General features: G+C 33.6%; 1 protein-coding gene across 1 annotated transcript; it reads right to left on the reverse strand.

Moving 5' to 3' along the window:
* Positions 1-1,873: 1,873 nt before the first annotated feature.
* Positions 1,874-21,554, reverse strand: LOC130892229 (digestive cysteine proteinase 1-like). The gene is made up of 11 exons (XM_057797483.1): positions 21,437-21,554; positions 21,110-21,206; positions 19,531-19,751; positions 18,359-18,482; positions 15,640-15,764; positions 14,404-14,625; positions 12,459-12,641; positions 10,398-10,530; positions 6,745-6,853; positions 3,397-3,584; positions 1,874-2,100 (listed from the first exon to the last, which is right to left on the reverse strand). The coding sequence occupies exons 1-11, from the start codon at positions 21,489-21,491 to the stop codon at positions 1,914-1,916; spliced, it is 1,644 nt and encodes a 547-aa protein (XP_057653466.1). The 5' UTR covers positions 21,492-21,554; the 3' UTR covers positions 1,874-1,913.
* Positions 21,555-22,382: the final 828 nt, after the last annotated feature.

Consider the following 22,382-nt stretch of genomic DNA (forward strand, 5'->3'; position numbering starts at 1 on the left):
AAAAACTAAATTTGAATTACAAAAATATTCTTTCATTGATCTAATAGTTTTTGAGATATTTTGAAAAAATAACGTTTTTTTTTAAATCGAAAAAAAAAATTCACATTAAACAAATTTTTATCAAAATATACGTGTTCCAAACCATTCAAACTTTTGGAACGTGCTGTTAGGGCTTAAACAAAGATAATTTCACATGGGCTACGATTCATTTTAATTTTGCCGCACATGGTGTCAAATTTGCCGACATTTTTTTTTTTTAATGTGAGTTACTTTACTTATTTTAGTCATAGCTCGCTTAATTTTCATGCTAGACAGTTTTATAAAAGATCATTTTGAAGGTCTAAAAAAGTACTTTAAAGATGATTACAATTTCTTATGAAAAATCGATCGTTTTTCCGTTATTTCAGCTCAAACCTCTTCATAAACTTGCGAAAAAGAAAAAAATGGCTTCCAGTGACTTATAAGTTGCTGTATATCATTTAAAAAATTTAATTTAAAATGACCGATTTCTTTGTTTTTTTATAAGCTTCAATTTTGATGGGAATACTTTTTCCTGAAAATGCGTAATTTTCGAGTTTTTCGTGAAAAAATGTTGAAAAACGTGTTTTTTTTTAATTTTCAATCGCGAATAACTCAGAAATTATTGAGTTAAATAAAAAAAACTTTATTTAACATTTTCTTCATAAAATTCAATTCTCTATCGAGTCCCGATGTTATTTTAAAATTTCAAATTCCACCCCCGAGTAAGGGCGGCATTCACCACTGGGGTATAAGCATACATTGGCACCAAATCAGTTTTGTTATTTGTATCATTTTTGAGCTTCTGTCAAAATTTCAAACGAATCCATGAAAGTCTATAAAGTTGCGAGGTGATTTGCTTGGTTCAGTTGTTAAAAATCCGAAAGAAGATAATAAAATTTAGAGCAAAGTAAATAGCAACATTGTTAATATAGTATATAGAAACTATACAAATGTATTAAAACATTAATTTTAATATAAAGAAACGGTTAGACATATTCACTGAACGAAGTTGGCGCTGTCAATACTACAAGCGCATAGTTCCGCGAAGCAATTTACGACAAGTTTAAACTTGCATCGCTCTTCTCGTTATAGTACCTACAACGTTGTTTCGATCAGTTCATCTTCTTTTGTGAATGGAGCAGCCGATCCCGAAACAAACATAACGGAGCTGGCAACTGCGAGAAAACTTTACCCCCGATCGCTCACGATCCTTTGGTACCGAAGGAAAATATTTACTTGAAAATACAGGTGACGGATTTCGATTGTTGGAAACAAAATTTTCTCGTTTTCTAATTACGATGCCGTCTCCCTACGGAGGTTGGCGATCCAAATGGCTATTTTCGCCCGAGAAACCGCAGCTCTGGCAATTTCTCGTCTCAGAAAGGTAAAATCAAGGAAGGAATTTTTGTGGGTTCCAAAATTAAACAACTTTCCAAAGATTCGACCTGGACTACTTCCTTGAAAATTTCGAAGCAAACTTCGGGGAATAGTTCTATCAAGACATCGCTCAGATGGCCAAGATGGAGAAGAGATTTTCAACAGGAATGCAAGGAAAGCAAGTACCAAATGATGGTACATATCTTTATTATTTATGATTGCTTCTAGTTAAAATAGTTCTTTCCACCCCTCAAAATCAAATGTCCATAACTTTATTATTATTATAAAAAATTGGTGAAAATAGAAATGTGGGGCTTCCCCTAAAATGGTGGATGATGAAATAAAGCGGCAGTAATCTGAGTATTTGGATTCAGGATGTCATTTTACATAAGAATCACCACTAATAGGGCCGAGGCTTGATTAATTTTCTTTCTGTAGACCAGTTCATTGTGATTTATTAAATGAAACAATCATATTTATTTTACAGTTTAATTCATTTATTCGTATTTTTCACATTACATTGTTACGTATGTAGCTTGGGTCATAACTCCGCAGTTATTATCTCTGGCAGACATTAGAATGTACCCATCATTGCCCCAATAAGTGGACCAACTATTTTTTATCAACCAATAATCTTCTCCATTCATTGTACCATATCCAACAGCGAGTACTGCGTGGTTCATATCGTCCGCACCGTTGGCACTAAAAATGAAAAATCGAATTATTCATAAAGATTAACGTTGAAAACAAAGCTCAACATTTAAGGTTAAGGTTATTTTTTACGCGAAATAAACATTGTAATGGTAAAAATGTCGTATCTGCATTCGTTTTCAAGATATAATGGCAATAATAATCGTGTATGTACTAAATTGTGATTTTTACTAAAAAAACTATAGTACGAACTAGATACTAGGCTGAAGAGTAGTATCTACAATGTATTTACGACTTTCTTGCTTAGCAAACATAACAAGAGACAATTTTACTCAGATAGTTAGTCACGTCAGTTGTAACATGCCATTCTACAGATTCCTGGTTCTATTTGAAACAAATACGAATTCAGTTTTATTATATGTTACAGCATGAGCTCCTTTTTATTCAAATCTGTTCTACCTACTCGTTCCTTCTTTAGTAATTTTCATTTATATCCCGTTTCCTTTCTATTTTTTTTTTCGCAGTTTTGCCAGGTTGGGAGCTCAACCAAAGATTAAGCCGATACTCCACAAAAAAAAGACACCAACCAATGCAACTCCAACTACTGGGTTTCCAGATTTTCCATCTTTTTTGTATTAATTTTTAATGTCGATCGTTAAAAAGCTAGTGGCGTCCAATTTAACATTAATTATTCACCTCATCTGATTACCACTTATTTAAATACTTTAACTAAAGCCGAATACCACTTCCTGAAAAAGAATCTCCAGCCGAGGAAGTGAGGTTATATAATGTTACGTAAGATATTTGAGTTTATCTACGTTTATCTCACAAAGAATCGAGATATTTTATTTCATAATTATTAATATTTTTTAATAGTATCTCGCTTAAATTCTATACACTTTTTTGCAAGAAAAACTTTGAGGTTAAGAAACAAGAAAAAATCGCTGGGAGCCGGATCTTGTGAATATGGTGGGCGATCAACCTATTCGTGAATTTTAGCCATGATGATCAAAAAAGTATGAGAAGATCCGTTTTCTAAATAGAAAAGCACTCAGCGGTCGCTTTGTTGCAATTTCTTCTTTACATCTGACGATTTATATACGAGGATTGTTACAGAAGTACCTGGCTTGGTCTAGAGATAGCAGTAATTGCTGATTGGAGATGCCACGTTACTTAGTATTTGTTTGGCAGTTATTAATAGTGAACGTTTCCATTGAGTGTTTGACAATGTTTCACAGAGATAAAACCATATTTTTGCGTCGTTTGATAACCATGAATATAACGCGACTGATACCTCAATTTCGTTCAAGTTGAGTACGTTTTGATAAACATGTAATTTATACATACCAATTTTCGTCGTAATATACTCCGTTAGAATAGAAACGGAACGTTTTTTGACTTGCATCTATGGCGACGCTTATTGGTCCTTCCTTGAAAATTGCTAATCTAAGTGCATTTACATCGTTAACTGTAACGTTCACCCATCCAGTGATGGATGCCGTTTTATTTAAACCATCAGCGTGGCAATACCCATCCTACAAAAACCATAATGACCAATAATTATAAAAAAAACTTTTTTCCGATGAACCAATAAATAAAAATTCCAACAACTTTAATCATACCGAACAAATGAATCACATAACAAGGGTTATCTGACAAGTTCTCGACTTTAATCTAAAGATGTCACCAATTATCAATATACGCGGATTTATTAATATCTAGTTGGCCTAGACCAGTTCCATGCATAAACAAAATATTGCGTTACTATAGCAACGAACAATAACTTATTAGAAGTGTCAGTGTAAAGTTTGACGTCAAAAAAGTAAACCAGAGTTACGTAATAAACTAAAAGAAAAAATATGTCCACAGAAATTGTGAAAATCGAAAAATTGGAGTATCGAACCATCAACAAGTACCTGTATTTAAAAGTTTTAAGAGGTAAGCAGATTTACGAAGATATGCTTAATACCCTTGGTGATCAATGTCCTTCGTATGCGACCGTGAAAAATTGGACTGCAAGCTTCAAAAGAGGTAAATTTTCCATTGAAGATTATGACCGATCGGGAAGATGGCCAGTTTCTGTGTCAGTCCCCAAAAATATCGATGCAGCTCATGACATGATTTTATCAGACCGTTGAATTGGACTAAAACGGATATCTGAAGAACTGAATATTTCATACGAACGTGTTTATCATATAGTTCACGTCAATTTAGACATGAGAAAAATTGCTGCAAAATGGAGAATCTCCAAATGTTTAAGTGTTGACCAAAAGCGTGTTAGGGTAGAAGCATCGCGTTCGATTTGTGCTCGATTTGAAAACGATGTAGACTTCTTAAGCTGAATTGTAACTATGGATGAGACTTGGGTACATTTCTACGATCCAGAAACAAAGCAACAATCGATGGAATGGCGACACTCTGGTTCTCCAATACCTAAGAAGTTTCGTGTCCAAAAATCTGCTGCAAAAGTTCTTGCTTCAGTTTTTTGGGATTGCCATGGAGTAATCATGATTGATTTTTTAGATAAGGATAGAAAAATATCTGAGAAATAACTCTTCTATGAATGCAAAGAAAGTAGAAAATGTGAAGGTGCTCACAGGATTTGAGAAAATCCATTAGAACAACGCAAGTTCTCGCGTTTCTACGATCATCTTGACTAAAACTCGCCCAAATACACTTCTCTTGTAAACAAAAAAATGTCATACGATAAATGTCTTGTTTATACTGACAGAGGAGTTAAAGAGCACGTTTTAAACCTGTTTTTGTTCGTATTGATCACGGATAAAATAGCTGAGAAAGTCAACATAAAAAGGAAGAAGACAACGCGGACGACGCATCAATATTCACTAACAGAAAGAAAGAACTAGAAAACAGAATAGAGAAGTTGTCTAATGAAACATATAGAAGATAGAACTAATGAAAATATCAAACATACCAGAAGAAATAACTGTGCCAATACAAGGCACAGGTTAATAAGAGGTGTAATAAGATAAGTTGGAAGACCAGAAGAAAAAATTGACGATAAGGTATCTAGTAATTAACACAGTATCCACGTATGTTCTACGGACTAGGGGAGGGATAACGAAATGTATAAAAAAGAAGTTAAGGGTGTGGGGTACTTTTTTATACAGCTCAGACTGAGAATATTGTTAATTACTTCTCGTAATTTAGCAGTTCTTAAATGTCCCAACTATAAATCTTAAAGAAAACCTACTGCGTAAAATAATTAACAAGATTTGTGTACAAAATCAAAATTTGAAGAAATAATTTACGGTTAATGACTTTATAAGAATGGGAATAGAATTTACGATATCTGTCGGCGTGTCGAGAAAGGTATTTCGATTGAAAGAAAGTCAGAATCACGTAGAAAAGCGAAACGAATGCCAAACAAAAAGAGAGAAGTTTGCTTAAAGCTGCTCACAAACAACTGGGAGTTAGTTTACGAAAATTGGACGTAAAATTCGAAATCGATAAGAAATATGTAAGCAAAATTCTAAAGGAACAGAATGTGGTTAGGTCATAAATCAAAAAAATCGACACTCAAATGTTTTAAGAAAGCAACAAATGGAACAAAAATCAAAAAGTCTCAGTGACAACAAGTTTTCGCCCGCTAGAGACGGTAGTAATTCGGTATACATTCGCCCTTCTGAAAATTCTGCAGCCATCAAAATATTACAAGAAAAAGAGTGTGTCAGATCTAGATCAACACAGTTCGTAATGAAAAATCTTCCTGAAGAAAATTTTATGTTTTGATCGTTGAGGGAGTTTTCACAGAGCTGAATATTCCCTTTTTTTAAGCCAATTAAACGTTTTTGGTAAAATTTGAAACGAAATGTTTATCATGAACAAACTTCGGCAAACGCCACATTTAGTTTTTCATAGTTTAATGCAACATTTGAAAACAACAATTAGGAAAGCCGGGTGCTGATTCATTTATGTAAAACGTGTGTAATTATATTAAGGTGCGAATAATTAGATTAAAACAAACAGTTTGTACGGATTTTTTATCTCAGTATGAATCAGTACACTGCTCTTCTATGGTTGCGAATCGTAGGTGCTAGCCTACGGATTGAAACATTCAAACGTGTGGATTCAAGACACTGCATAATTTGACAATCGCTCAAAAGAATCTCGTGTCGATTGGTGCAAAGAAATGCTGGAGCCAAATCCAACAAAAGCACATCGAAGCCATGGTCCCTGTTTTTTCTAAACAGCTAGAAATGTCGTCACCGTTCCATTAAAACAGCGTATAAAGGTCAATTCTAGATAAAACATCAGCATTTGTTTTCCAGAGTGCAGGGGAACCTATCGTGGAAGACGAATCAAACAAAAACGTTTTCGAACATTGAAAACATTTGAGATATTCGTGAACAAGAAGATATTGAGAAAGATATCCGAGAAGAAGGTTGGTATACTTGATTATGTTGCGCAGAATAGGTAGGAACCTAGTCATACTCTTGGAGTTATTAGAAAAGTGGTTACTTGTGGAAATAGTATATTCTTATATTAAAAATATTTATAATAAATTCACCATTTCTTATTGTTGTGCTAATTCATCATTTTTTGCAACTCTACTGTATATTATAGTTGTTTGAATAAATTATTATCATTCTATTTTATATTTTATATATTTTATATATTTTATACATTTTTATTAGTGTATAATAGTGGTTTCATCATTTATTTCATAATTACCTGGCCTATATAAGCTCCATAATCACTATCAAGGGGAATACCTCCATGTTTTAAAATCCATTGGTAGGATCTGAAGTCTTCTCCGCCATCACAACCATTGTTACCGTATCTGAAAATAAGATAAATTGTTATTTAAGCAAATTATATAATAATTTAAAGCTCTGAAATATCTGGATTTATTGGGACAACCAATAAACCGGAGATCATCTTTCAGAATACAGTTTGTCTATTCTTTCGTGGTTTTAACGAATTTATAATTCAGTTTTTATAAATAAAGTTTTTCAAAAAAAAACTATTTTTATATACAGTAAAATGTCTTTTATGTGGCAAATCGGACAAAAAGCTATAGAGAGAGTTGTTCATAATCAACGTCTCGATAATTCCAAGAACAAACTTGACAAACAAAGTTTATCATTGAAAAACTAAGAAAAAATACACAAAAGCATTTGATGAAACTGATGCAAGAATTTAAAATTTAATAGGTACATATCCCAAAATGCAAAACACACTTATAGATATTTATACAAGAAACCAAATTTGTCAGTAAAAAATAATTTTTTTTGTAGCTTGCCCACAAAAAAAGCCTGCGTTCGATACATTCAATAAGAACGTATGTTCAACAGAGTTAACCCCTAAGCATAATATTCCCTAAGATTTTGTACTGACATTGGAGATACTTGAAAAATATTTCTGATCCTTCGTCGTAATCAAATTATTTTATACATGATACCATGTTGTTTTTTGGATACTTTCTCATTACTGATTTGAGTCGATAGCTGTTCTAAAAAATATCAGATTTCAATATAATTGAATATAAATTTTTAGTCTCACCCTTAAGGAGTGGCAACCAATCATACATTTTATAGTAGAACTGGTTGTCGAATTACATGAAGATTACTATTTATAGTTTCCGGCATCGCTCGGTAGACGGCGATAAAATCGTAAAATCATAGAATAAGTACAAGTATTGAGGTTTCATTTTAAAAAATGGATAGTTTATTTCAGGTATGCGAGTCGTATAACGGGTTGCGGATATGACAGGCGCTACTAAAACACGTTCAGAGGAAATCAAACAACAAAATTGAGTTTTCTGGGGAGCCGTACTTCATATTAGAAAATTGATATGCATCCATATATTTCTTATTTTTCTTTTCAATTGTTCAGATGATACGAAATACAAATAAAACATACAAATTCAGAATTAGAAAAATATAAAGTGGTAGTCCTAGTAGAATAATTCTACTATGTCAGAATGTCTAAACTACATTTTAAATTCTACACGGCTCTCACTACATAGTAGAATAGAAAGTACGAGGGTAAATCAAATATAAACAAGACTTATTTTTTAAAATATTTATTTTGATTTTAAACGCACAAACAATCATAGTTTATTTTTCTACATAATCTCCTGATTTAATTTTTTAATTCCTTCCAGGTAAAAAGAGTCAGGTCGTGTTTGTAGCCAATTGCGCACATATGCTTCAACCTCATTATCGCTGTGGAATTTTTGCCCTCCCAAAGCTTCCTGGAGAGGACCAAAGACATGGAAGTCGCAGGGAGACAGGTCTGGACTGTATGGAGGGTGTTCCAGTGTCTCCCAACCCAGTTGCTCCAATTTTTGTACTGTCAGGGCTGCCGTATGGGGGCGAGCATTGTCATGGAGGAGAATCACTTTTCTCATTGGAAGGTGTCGTCTTTTGCGGCGATATGCAAGTCTGACCTCAGTCAAAATTTTGCAGTAGTACGCCGCATTAATTGTTCTGCGCTCATGCAAAAAATCAAGGTGCAGCAGGCCACACTGGTCAAAAAAAACAGTAGCCAAAACCTTGCCAGCCGATAATCGTGACTTGGCTTTCACTGGTCCGGTTTCTCCTTTCTTCCTCCACTCGATACTCGCTTGTTTCGACTCAGGGGTGTAGTGATGCACCCACGTTTCATCACAGGTGACAATGTGAGAAAGAAATGGGTCTCCTTCTTCCCGAAATCGAGCAAGAAGACGCTCACACACTTGAAAACGATTCAGTTTCTGGTCAACTGTCAGAAGACGAGGAACCCACCTGGCACACACCTTGCGATACCCTAGCTCCTCTGAGAGTATAGAGTAAGTGCTCCCATAACTTATTCCAACCTTAATTGCAATATCCGAAGTTGTTAGACGCCTATCACCTTCAACAAGTTGACGAACACTGTCGATGTTGCCCGCTGTAATGCTGGTGCGGGGTCTGCGGTCATGGCTCTCATTTTCAACACGTTCACGGCCCTCCACGAACTGTTTATGCCAAGCAAACACTCTAGCTCGCGACAGCGTCTTTTCCCCGAACTGTGCAGTCAATCTTCTCAAGATTTCAGCCGGTTTTACACCTTCTGCAGCTAAAAACTTTATAACAATACGTTGCGCAATAGAGGAAAGTACCTCCTGCTCGGACATCGTAACGATGGACACTGAGCGAGTCTATGATGATGAGTCACGTGCTTCCCCCACTCCTGACAAACCAACCTAACAGCCAATAACAGCGGAACGTTCTTCCATCACTATTGCGCGCGCAGGTCCAAAAGTCTCGTTTATATTTGATTCACCCTCGTAAAATTTGTGTCTTGTCGAACAGATGGCTCTGGGTGAATCAAGAGAAAAAAATTGAATTTTCACGAAAACCATAGTTATATTAAACGGGGATGAAATAAACAGCCTTTACTTAAATTTCTATATATTAACTTTTCTCAAGATGAAGTTTTATAGAATAAATAAAATCCTTTTTTGATTTATGAATATTTTTTATTCTAAAATTTTTTTATCCAATCCAATAGCTGTACAGAGGGAATAGAATATCGGAAAATTAATTTTTTATGAATTTTCCCTTCGTTTCTAATTTTTTTATAAAAAAGCGGATACCTTTTTTTGGAATCCGCAAAACACTTTTATGTGGAATTTTATCGGATTCAAAAAATTGAATTTTGCTTAAAAAGTTCAAATTTGATGTTTTATAATTCGCCTCGTATAATTACAAAAAAGCAGGTATATTTTTTTATGTTCTTCTTTCGATTTTTCTATATAACTAAGTTCACAGTCCAAAACTATGAACTGTTTGTTATGATGTCATATTTAAGAAAAAGTTTCGCTTTACACTGTATAATTCCTTTAATAATGGAATGCAGCCGATTGCTCTCAAAGTATTGGAGTTATTGGATTTTTTACACCAGTATGTCTGAAATTTGAAAATTTTCCAATTTTCTACAAAAAAATTTGTAAATACGTAGATTTCGAAAATCGTATGAGTTTTTAAATCAGAGTAATGATTTTCCTGATAATCTAAGTTTTTCGAATTTTTCCTTGTTATAAATTTTTCTGCTAAAAACACTGAATATCTTTTTTGGAATCCCATTATCCATGTTTGATCATGAAAAATCAAATTTTTTGTATTATATTCTTTTATACAGCACTTCTACCCCTTGGATTATACCTTTTTATTTAATATTTTGATGATTTTTTAGATTTCTCTAAACTACCCAACACCCTTCGAAATTAATCCGTCATAATACCTCAAGATATTCGATAACTGTATACTTGTAAAGTAAAAGACAAGTGAGATGAAAAAGGAGAATGACTTAACCAAACTATGAACCTATCTAATATCAATATATTTCTTTATACTCACCCCCATGAGCAGTCAACTAATGCTTGTTCAGACAATCGAACCAAATTTGTTCTATTATTTTTTTTCAAAAACAGAGCTCCTTCTAAGTGTCCAACGGTAGCAAAAGACCAACAAGAACCACACACCGCTTGGTCTGTAAAATTTTTCAAATAGAGTAATAATTAACCAAAAATAAAATTTGTATAAAATTTGAATGAAACGTAGGTACAGGTAGAGTAGGAATAAATGGTACAAATATATTTTATGGAGCAAGTTTCCCAACTTGGGGCACATGCCTTGCAGGGGAGCAATTTAATTTTTAAGGGTAACAATTCGAAAGATGATTTGCCACCAGTTTAACCATTTCGCTCCAAGTCATTTAAATCAAATGCTAGATTTCGATGTCAATTTTGATTATTAGGTGTAATCTGGCTTGCCGAGACCAAAATGTGTGTGAAAAATCAATAGATAAAATGAAAATTTACTCATTTTTGTAAGGTTAGGTTAGGTAAGGTTAGGTTAAGATAGGTTAGGTTAGGTTAAGTTAGGTTAGGTTAGGTTAGGTTAGGTTAGAGACTGGAATAAAAGCAAAAATAATTTTCTTTAATCAAATATTTTAATTGGACTTAAATCTATAACTTTCACATTTGAAAATATTTTTTGATTTCTTCTATTAATGAAATGAATGGGTCTGTTTTTGGGTCAGAATTACGATATTCTGGTCGCCATGTATATATCCTATGATCCTGTCCTCCCAATCTTCTGAAGGTACATGCCAATCGCGGAAAAATGCTCTCAGAGGTCTCCAACTGGCCTCAATTCTTTGGATATGAACCCCGTTATCAGAAACACATCTTTCTTTGTGATTGATCCACTCATTAGTGTGTTCTTCATTGCTGAGACATCGATAGGCTAATGAGCCATCTGTATGAATTAGGCTACCTGGAGCAACGTGCTTTATTCACACCATGCGTTAATCATCATGAGTTTTCACATACAGATAAATCTTGATGAGATCTATCGAACAAAGTTAACCATGTTTCGATATATGTTAGCCTTCCAGAGATAATAGCCACTTCCGGTATATCCGAAAGTAAATGTTTCCGTATAGAGTTTCGTGATGATCGTTGTTGGGGGGCTCATCATACTCTTACCAAATTTTTTATATGTGTTACACAGAATAAGAATAAGAATTTTAGAAAAACTGAAAAGGGCCATGGCCCAAAAAATGTTGGTGTTGCTGCTATAGAGGTGGTTTGATATAAAAGGTAGTTTCTTCGTAACCCTGTAGATTTTGTTTGTTTCCTATACGTTTCAAGTGAAAATTTGAGGTTAACAAATAGAAACAAGTCACTGGAGACCAGATCTGGTGAATACGGTGAGCGGTCAACCAATTCCAAGTGCAATTCGTGATTGTTAGCTATGCAGAATTAAAGTGTCTTCAAATGTGGTTGTTCTTTGGCGATTCCTATTTTGTTTTATCAAACAATGACTCTACTGTTATTGTTTTATCTTTTTGAAGATATTCAGTAACATAACCTCATAATCATTCTAAAAAACTGTCAGTTTTTGAGTCGTCTTTGGTGTTTTTTAGAGCAAGTTCACCTTTTACAATACATTTAAGGAGTGTCGAAATTGAGTTCGTTTATTGCAAATTGGTTTTTTGATATGCCGAAAACTTTTTCTATCAGTTCAACCTTGATGCGATGGTCGTCCAATATCATTTGGTCAATTTTTCCGATGATATTTTTGGTTTTTGCATTTTTGCTTTACCGATCTCTAATACAATTTCATTTGATTTCAGCTGCCCATTCGCGTAGACGTGATTCTTTCAAAAGCAAATATTTAATGACAACCCTATACTCAATTTTTTCCATTTTCAGAAAAAAAATTTCACAATACGACTATCAAACAAAAATCAAACCTCAAAGTGACTGAAACTTTCAAAGCATACACATAAAGCCTTATAAATACAATGTTTTTATACAAAATATATTAATTTTCCCGTGAAAATTATACTGCTTATTTTAATATGAAAATTATGGCGATTAAAATTACCGCTTTTACTTTCACTAAAATTACCTTTCACTGGTGTAACAGCTCCATACAATCTCCAATCATATTGTTCTGGAAGATCCTCGCTATCAACGTTTTTATAAGGGAAAGGTTTCCCGCCATTGTATCCTCCATTTGGAATTCTACCCCTCAAAATTTTCATCTCTTCGTTAGTTTTATCGGCCAGATGGTTGACAGCCAATGAATATCCTAAAATAACGAATTTTTATTATTAAGAGAAGTTGTTTACTAATTTTAACAATAGTGTTAAGTTTAAATTTTCGCGCCTAAATCACTGAGCGTAACGGCTATTAACACCAGTGGTAACTGTGATAAACGTTCCCCCGCGGGTACGCAGTGGGACAAAAAAACAACCCTTTTGTTGGATAAATCAAAAAGACCCAAATCTAAGATGAAGGTTGTTTTTAAGTGTTGTGGTTTTTTACTTTGGTAGCCCGCCAAAATGTCACTCATTCCAGTGGCTGTGTGGGCAACCAATCGCTCCTGTCCTGTGTTATTGTCTGACACTCAATCCAGTTCAAACAAGTTTTCGATAGATGACTCCTGAAGACAAACCTCATGAAGATCTGAATCTAAATTCTGAGCGATCAATTTCAGAAATCGTGATTAGACCTGAACGTCTTGTTACAAATTAGCACAATTCTATGTAACCATCTCTTTTAAAGCGTCATTTTGAAAACAAACGTAAGAATTTAGTCGCAAATGAGATTGAACGTCTTTTTGAAGATTTCGATTTCTTAAGAAGTTAGTAATTCAATTGGAAAGACTAGTAAAAATCATACTAATGACCTAATCCTCCCTGCTGCAGCAGAAATTCTTTCTTGCATGTTTGGAAAGTAAGAGGCAAAAATAATTAAGTGATAATTCGCTGGAAATGATCATTTCTGTGCGTGACATTTTCCAAGATAAGATATTTGTTGTGTAAGGCACTTAAAACATCGACAAAAGGTAAAGATATTTTCGAATTACCGGAATCTTTTTTTTTTCGAAAACCACCAGAAAAACTGTGTATCAGTGTGTACGGATTATGCTAACGCTATGAAAGGTCACACATAATTTCAACTGTTCACTCACTGTGTCCTTTACCGAGAGGCTTTAGCGGCACCTCCTTTAAAAGGCTTAAAGATACCCTTGATCAGAGTGTGAAAATTGTCAACTTCATAAAATTTCTAGTGATTTTAAAATTAAAATTCTATGCCAGAATATGGAAAGCCTTCACGAGAACTTATTGCTACATAAAAAAGTACAAGAAAATGTTTGGTTCCGTGTATTTGAGCTTATTTAAGGGATATTTTTGAAGAGCACTCAACATCTGGAATTTATCCAAACCATGTAGTGTATCTGATTTGTTTATGCAGAAAATAAAACTGTTGCAATGATAAAATTATTACTTTCTGTTAGAAAAAAAAAACAAATAAAAAATAACAAACACGTACCATTTGAAAGATTACACAAGTTAATAGAAAAAATATATCTGATTTAACTGAGGTCAATACTCGAACGGGTTAGCATTTGAATGTATTCGCATGAAAAAGAACTTTACACCAACTTGATACGTGACCAGTTTAATGTTGATGCTATGAACACAAACTCTTTTTTCTTAAGACTTAATCTTGTTTCTTCCAGTATTCACTATCTTGAGAAGTAGATGTCCATTTTATGAGAAATCGAGAGGTATCCTTGAAGTTGGTTTTTCAACCTTTGACTATTTGACTATTTCTCAAAATGAACAACTCATTGAAATCTCGCGTTGAAAAACAAAAGTTTGATTTCTGGTACTACATTGTTAAATTCCTGGATCCGTATTGGAAAGAAATGAGCTTTCAAGTACTGCTGTTGAATTTCTTGTTAGGTTTTCAACTACTTTTATGTCTCTTAAAACATTTTCCAATCAGTCTAGCGCCTGGCGTATCTCAAAATCTAAACGTGATAAAAATTTATTTCAACTTACCTCTATTTTGTCTGTTGACAGAATTAATGAATCTGAAATTTTGTCTAAAGATATCTTTCCTCATGACATGCTCGTTTACATCGGAATATTGTTTGTTATGTGCTCTAATGAATTCATTGAAATGATGATCCACGTGTTCGGATTTTTCCGGTCGTATAAATTCGCCCATGGGATTTATATTGTGAGAATGTTGGTTACCGGGTCCCGGGAAACTTCTACATTCTAAAATTAAAAATAACATAAAATAAAATTGATGAAATATCATCAACCGCTCTTCAGGTTTAGAAAAACGTTGACATCGCAAATTATTTTTGATCTATTGGAATAAGAAGCAATCATTCAATGCCAAACAAGAACTGTACGCCGAATGACCCATAAACTCGATGTTTTAACTGTTCAAAAACGTTTTTGTTTGAACTAATATTTGAGAGCTCGCGTTGTCGCAACATGTCCAGTTATTTCGGGAAAACATGACACAGGATATGAGCCTAAATTAGACCAGATAAAAAACGTTTATGCGGGCAAATAATAAATACAAGAGGATGAAATAATTACAAGAAAAATACTGGAAGAGAGAATAGTAGACAGAGAAACAGAGGTCCAAGGAAGAACTAGAAGGACGAAATCAACAAAGCTATTAAGAAACAGTTGGAAAAAACTACATAATGTACTACCACAAACAGAACATAGAAAGGAATGGAAAGAATTTTGGAACAAGATTCTATAAAAGAAGAAGCTCTGCCTTACGTCTTACACACTCGTAAGGGTAGATAGACATAAGGAATAAGTCAGATATTTCTTGTAATGCAGCCAATATCAATAGTTACAAGAAACGGTGGCAAATTTGTTGCTAAAGATCTACAAATAATGTTTGAAGGCCTTTCACACAAATGTTTTGGGATTGTGCGCATCTTCCCTCCTGGATATGAGGTTCTACGTTCCAATAATGGAAAACTTTGCTTTATAATGTAGCTTTGTCTATTAACTCCTCCATCATGTTTCTCCACTCTCCAAGACCTTGTTGAATGTAACTAAAGGGCGACCAATTTAAATCAGTTCTTATTTACATTTAATGACGATCTCGAACTTTTTAGAACTTTCGAGATAATATTTACGTAACTTTTCTTCAATTTTCTAATGGTTCACGAATATCACGAATTTTTAGTTTCATAATTGATCAATTAATTTTCATTGAAAAATTTTGTGATTTCGGGTAATAAATAACATAAAACTCACCATAAAGTTTCACATCAAATACACCTAATGGAAATCCTTCTTGGTAAATCAGGTAAGAGTCGTATTCTAAATAATAATGATCGTAGTGACTGCCAAGAAGAGTATTATAACCTTTCATGTCATATCTGAAAAATAGAAATACGTTTCCTTTTGTTTTGAGCAAATTTAGTATGATAGTTTTCATAAAAATTCGTATTTTCTATTTATCTGGGGAACAGAACGAATAGAATAGAACAAATTCCTATTTGGTCATATTTCAAAAAATATAAAATCAGTTTTTTCATATGCTAGAACATAAGCTCCTTTTTATTAAAATCTGTTCTACCTACTCGTTCCTTCTTTAGTAATTTCCAGTTTCCTTTCACATTTAATTTCTTCCCGTAGTTCTACAGCTGCTAGGTTGGAGTTTCAACCGGTACATCACAAACAAACAAATTCAACTCAAGTACAACAACTGGGAATTCAGTTGAGGGCTGCAACCATCCCACTTCATTCGAGAAATTCAATAAAACCTCTGAATGTATTCGAAATCGTTCTCTACCTATCTAGACTTTAAATCGAAGTAAATTTATTCCTTATATTCGCTTTATTTGCTTTTTTTATTGTATTTTTGCATTTCCTTCTGTTTTAACCAAATTTAGTATGATAGTTTTCATAAAAATGCGTATTTTCTATTTATTTAGCGAACAGAACGAATAGAATAGAACAAATTTCTGTATGGTCATATTTCAAAAAATATGAAATCAGTTTTTTCATATGCTAGAGCATAAGCTCCTTTTTATTAAAATCTGTTCTACCTACTCGTTCCATCTTTAGTAATTTCCAGTTTCCTTTCACATTTTATTTCTTCCCGTAGTTCTACATCTGCCAACTCATCTCCAACAACTGGGAATTCCGTTGAGGGCCTCAACCATCCCGGATTTCCATAAATAATTCATAACTGCTTTATTACTTTTTCAATAAATTTATTTGTTGCTGAAACTTTTTCTATTGTTCTTAGCAGTGGAATATATTGATTTGGATTATTGTGTCAGGGGATAGTTTTAGATGTATTTCAAGTTTTATTAATAGCATAATATAATTCCAATGAAATGTACCATATGGTATTCATGTTTCCTGACGTTTCCAAATGACCTGGTAAATATTTAAGTACTTTTCACACATTATAATTATATTTTATAATAATTAAACTCAATTAACAAATATTTATAATGCAAATTACACAACTTGATAGCTGATAAAAATTTCTGTAGAACAATCTGATTTTTCCACCTAATTCAAACTTTAAGTATCTGAAACTACTTCACTGATTGTATTGTTCTATTGATTACGATGTTATCTGTAAGTAACTGAGACAATTTTTTGTGTTTATTTCGGAAAATTGTAATATGAAATATGTAAATGTCTACTGATCAAAATCTACGAAAGTTGCTACTCATGTTTTGAGATTTGACAACACTGATGTGCATATGTCTAATCTGTTGTTAACGGTGAACGTACTTAGTCATAAGATTGCTATTGGGTTGTTAACAGACACTACAGAACGTTCATCCTGGACAAAAATATGAATTTCGACGTAGATTAAACCAACAGCGATGTGCCGATCAAATCGCTTCGACATTTGGTGATGAAGCACCATCCGGTCGTACTTCGCTACTGATTTATTTTCGTGAAGATCGTCCAAAATCAAGGCATACTTACCACATAATTTGACAATCGTTCAAAAAAAGCTCTTGTCAATTGGTACAAAAAATTTATAAAGCGATTTAGTCGCGGAGCTTCTAAAGACATCTGTAAGATCACGACGAGCGATGGATCTATGCATAAAAACTCGAAACTAAACAACAATTGATTGTTTGAGTCTTTCAAGACGAACCAAAACCAACAAAAGCTGTTCGCGCACGAAGAATTTCCAAGCTGTTTTTTTTCGTTCCATTATAGCAACGTAGAATGGTCTATATTCTGAATGGTACACCAGAGGTATTCGAAAACAATTAGAGAAACCAATCGCAAAAGACGAATCGTTCTCCACCACGACAAGACGGGGTCTCACACAGTCAGCGCAATAAATTGATGGGTCATCTGCCTTTCAGGTCCTTGTTTGGCATTCAATGATTACTTCTAAGCGCTTGGTGCATTGATATCTCATATTTTAGAAGTACCTCAATCAGAATGTAAAAAATGCTTCGACAAGACTTCCTGTACTGTTTCGAACTATGATAGATTTGCATGGACCGATGTAGTGATGGAGAAATATACATTGAAGGTGATAATAAATAAATATACGTAATATCAGTATCATTTATAACCAGTCTTGTTATTTAATAGCCCATCCTCGTATATGAAACTTATGTGTCGTAAAAATCTCATACATCTTAATTTACAAATCGATTCGAGCAGAAAATCTTGTGTATTTGGTGGAATATATAGACGATTAGTGATCCAAATTAATGAGGCTTTTTCGTAGTAGTAATTTGATGCCTTAATGAAATTGAAGTGTCCAATGAATGCCCGCAAACAATCATCTATGTTGTTGGTCCCTATTAGGATCGTGTACCGTTAAAAGATGTGGCAATAAATTAAATTGAAAGGAAATATTGAGAATTTAATGTAACAATTTTTAGCATATAAGTCCAAAGAATGGTTTTATTAAGGTTTGAAGAAGCTTACTCACGTTGGATTAGAATAGAATACGATAAAATATACTGATAATACTCACTTTACTGGTATAGGTTGATTATTACTGTCGTAACGAACCCACATTGTGTAAACATTTTTCTTTTCCATTTCTTGTACTGTTAGACTCCATATTTCCATTTCTGATTCACCCTCTCCTTCAGTACCTACATTAGAACCAAAACATTTGACGTTAACCACGAAAAAATATTATTAAATACTTAAAATTATTTTTAATTCGAGACAAATTATTTCCCAAATTTTCATAATAAAGATTTTTTACTGTTGGTAAACACATGGTAGCAGTATTTTCTTGTTAGCCTCGTTGTGTACCACGTTAATAGTAATTTTGGTTAGTCAGATTAAAGTTCAGTGAATGAAGAAAGATTGAACATCAACATTTACGTCGCGACGAACAATTGGGATGGTTGAAACTGGTGTAAACTAGTCCGTAAAGTGCACCTAATATCCTTAACTTCTTAACCAGTCTCGATGCTAGAGGAAGACAAGAGCACAGGATCTGCACCTGGAAATCTGAACCGACTTGTCGTTATACAGTTGGTACAGTTATGTTATAGGGCGGTATTCATACGCAAGTCATCCTGCAACCTATTGTGCATCCATATGTAAATTCATGACAATGTCCATCCACACACAACACGTCTAGCTCCTACCTGGAAAATACGCTGTTCTACCATAACCTCCACACTCCCCCTATCTCAATTCCATCGAACGTTTCTATTGCAAGAAGACTTTCTCTTCAGCCAATAGAGTTATACACGAGACAAAAGCTTCTTGATGGTCTTTCTAATCTCTAGAACACCACCACAAACCAATCGCAGCATTTCCAAAAGATGTAAGGCAGTGGTTACTGCCAGAGGAGTCCATACAACCTATTGAGTTACTTTATTTTATACCATCGTACCAAATTTATAAAAATTATTAACATTAACATAATTTGATAAACTACCACTAATCAAATTTCTGATCTTGTTTCATATTAACTAAGAAGCTCACTTAAGTGATTCTTTTTGGACATACAACGTTGTCATATTCACTAGATAAATGAGGATTATAGGTACAAATTTCGATGTCTCATAATAACTATAAAGAAAAAATCATTTCTTTATTTCCAAATTCATAATGTACGCTAATGAGTTTAAAAATATCTGTCTTCTTATTGATTTCAGATATACTTTAATGTCACAGATATACCTTCAAGCTGGAAATCATCCAACGATGGTAGTATAGATTGAGATTTAACTGGTTCTTCTTCTGTACCATTTACAAGAAAACATGTTATTTCATTCGAAACCTCTTCAGTTGTAAAAGGAACTATCTTAATACCGGTACCGTAGTCATCTGCACCTAATTGGTAAGTTTTTGCCATGCCATCGTAGAAATCAATTCGTGAGTTACCATTTGGACCATTATACCTGAAAATATCACTCATAAACATTAATAGAAACATAACACTATTTTTTTTATAGAATACAGGGTTGATGATTTATTTTTGAATACGTATAGGGGAGAATGGGGGAATTGCGGACGCCGAAGGGAAATAACGCACTACATTCGTACTTTCAGTAATAATCAGTCTGTCTTTATTAATTATTAATCTTTAGTTACACATCTACAAAAACAATTATACTTTAACGAGATCAAACAACAAATAGAATTACCCGTAGCGCTCGGGGTAAATTCGGACTGACCCTGGGTTAATTACGGACAGCATGGGGTATTTACGGACTAGGTCCACATCATAGACAAAAATCACAAGGAAAGCCTTTAGAAAAACTTCCTGCAGTGCAGTTCTCATGAGCCCACTTATTACACTTTGAACACATCTTTGAACAGTCTTCGGCGGGTGGATTACTGTACTTTTCCTGACAATAAATGCAAAAGTAATCAACATTTCCTTCATTTTCAAAATTATTCAGATTTCATACACCCTTTGATCCTTTTCCTGTAGAAAGTTTTGACTTTTTTAGCTTATTAGTTGTAGTTTTATTTCTTTTTCTTAAGCTTTTTTTTCTTGTCTAGTTTCTTTTGTTCCTTTTCTTCTAGATTTTTTTTTACGATGTGCTGGTAAAAATAATGGAATGCTTTTTGTTTACTGCCCGTTTGCTACGACGAATTTGTAGAGTTGGGACCTTTATTAAATCACTAAGCGGTACTGATGAAAATTGACTTGTTTGACTTGTCGTACTTTGGTTTAAATCAGCTTCACTTATATCATTATTCTCATTTATTTCGTCTTGATCAGGTACATTGGGAACGGATTCATCGATAATGTTTATGTTACTAGAGGGCTAGACTCTTGTTGAGATCTTACTTCACTAGGAATGGCGTTATTAGCTGCATCACTAATTTGAGATTCGCTATGATACTCTCTTTGGTTGTTATGATCAGGACCCACATGGCTGGTATCACATAGAGTTTTTGGTGTAATTATATCACCGAAACTTTCGAAAGTGCCCTTGAATTTATCTTGATCAACTGGAAAAATTCCAGCACTCTTGAAGCCATTTATAGCTTTATCAATCGACGAGTATCGGTTAAAATCTTTTGTATAAAGACCAACAATATCAAATGCTGTGATTTTTGCTCCAGGATGGTTAACCAAATAGGTTTCACATTCTCTGTTGTATGCTGTTTTTAGTGGTCCATGAAAGGTCAAGTCTAATGGCTGCATTCTATGCGATGTATGTGGAGGCAATGTCAAAACATGGATAAAATTTTTACGACAAAACTTTCAGACTCTCTACTATACTAAAGATTTATCTATACTAACCAAGCATGAAAAGGCTCTTCAATTTCTGCGTAAGGAAGATAAAGAACTCCCCTGACGGAATAGGATTCACTCCATTGTGGAACGCTGGCCTCGCTTACTGAAAATGAAGAAAAAAATACTGTAAAGAAAAAAGTAGCAAATGATTGTGCCGTTTTCAGCGGCGTCCCATTGTTAAAATCAGAGAGATCCGATTTTCATGATAAAGACAAAATAGTTTCGAAGTTTGAACATTTTTTGGATGGAGTTTAATGAAAATTGTTACTATATAGTGAATAAAACAATTTAGTTTTATATTCAATTTACTTATGTTTCTTTATTGACGCTCACCTGTTGTAACAATGTACGTCAAGGAAATCAGAGTTAGTTTTAAATTTGAAATCATTATCGCAAGTACTCACACTTAAAGTACCATTGTTCGACGTAGCAGCTTCCTTATAAATAGAAATTGATGTAAAATATTTAAATGAAAATTCTGATAGCCCAGATTTATTAGAAAGATATCCATTGTTATCGACAAAGTATGTTATCGAATACAGATTCAATCCTATATTTTCTGAATATTTTTCGTTATCTCTTAAATTTGCATATACAGGCTGTTTCCATATTCCTCCGACAACACAAAGAGATCTCAATAAATAATTCATTTTAGTTTAGGAACACGAACCCTTGTAAGGCCTAGTTGCTGAGATATAAGGTGTTCAAAATTTTAAATCATACATTTGCCTTTTAAATTTACATTACATTTTAAATTCCACACAGTTCTCACTATATAGTAGAATAGAGAGTAAAGTTCGTGCCTCGTGGAACAGATGGCGGTGATTGAATCAAGAGGAGAAAATTTGATTTCCACTAAAACCATTGCTCAAACTTAAAATTTGGAAAAATGGCATACTCCGGAAGTATCGAAAAAAACACGTGGTATCATGTATTTTCTTATGGAGATTCCGAAAATCACATTAATTTTTGAGTTTAAGCAATGGTTCTTGTGAAAATCCAATTTTCATGACTATTCTTCAATTTTCTCATATTGATTCAACCACCGCCATCTGTTCGACAAGGTACAAACTTTACTCTCTATTCTACTATATTGTGAGAACTGTGTAGAATTTAAAATTTAGTTTGGACATTCTGGCATAGAGGACGCAAGTGGAATTATTCTATTAGGACTACCACTTTATATTTTTCTAATGCTGAATTTGTATGTTTTATTTGTGTTTCGTATCATCCGACCAATCGAAAAGAAAATTAAGAAATATATGGATGCATATCAGTT

This window comes from Diorhabda carinulata, chromosome 4 (assembly GCF_026250575.1).
Source record: "Diorhabda carinulata isolate Delta chromosome 4, icDioCari1.1, whole genome shotgun sequence".
NCBI classification, from domain to species: Eukaryota; Metazoa; Arthropoda; class Insecta; order Coleoptera; family Chrysomelidae; genus Diorhabda; species Diorhabda carinulata.

What these genes read in the sequence shown, in the direction of transcription:
- LOC130892229 (XM_057797483.1), bottom strand. Translation starts at nt 21,491, where the DNA reads ATGATTTCAAATTTAAAACTAACTCTGATTTCCTTGACGTACATTGTT. An exon ending in GGATGATTTCCAGCTTGAAG is followed by an intron (nt 18,483 to 19,530) that starts GTATATCTGTGA and finishes GTTCTAATGTAG; the next exon opens with GTACTGAAGGAGAGGGTGAA. An exon ending in ATGGAGCTTATATAGGCCAG is followed by an intron (nt 3,585 to 6,744) that starts GTAATTATGAAA and finishes TGGTTTTTGTAG; the next exon opens with GATGGGTATTGCCACGCTGA.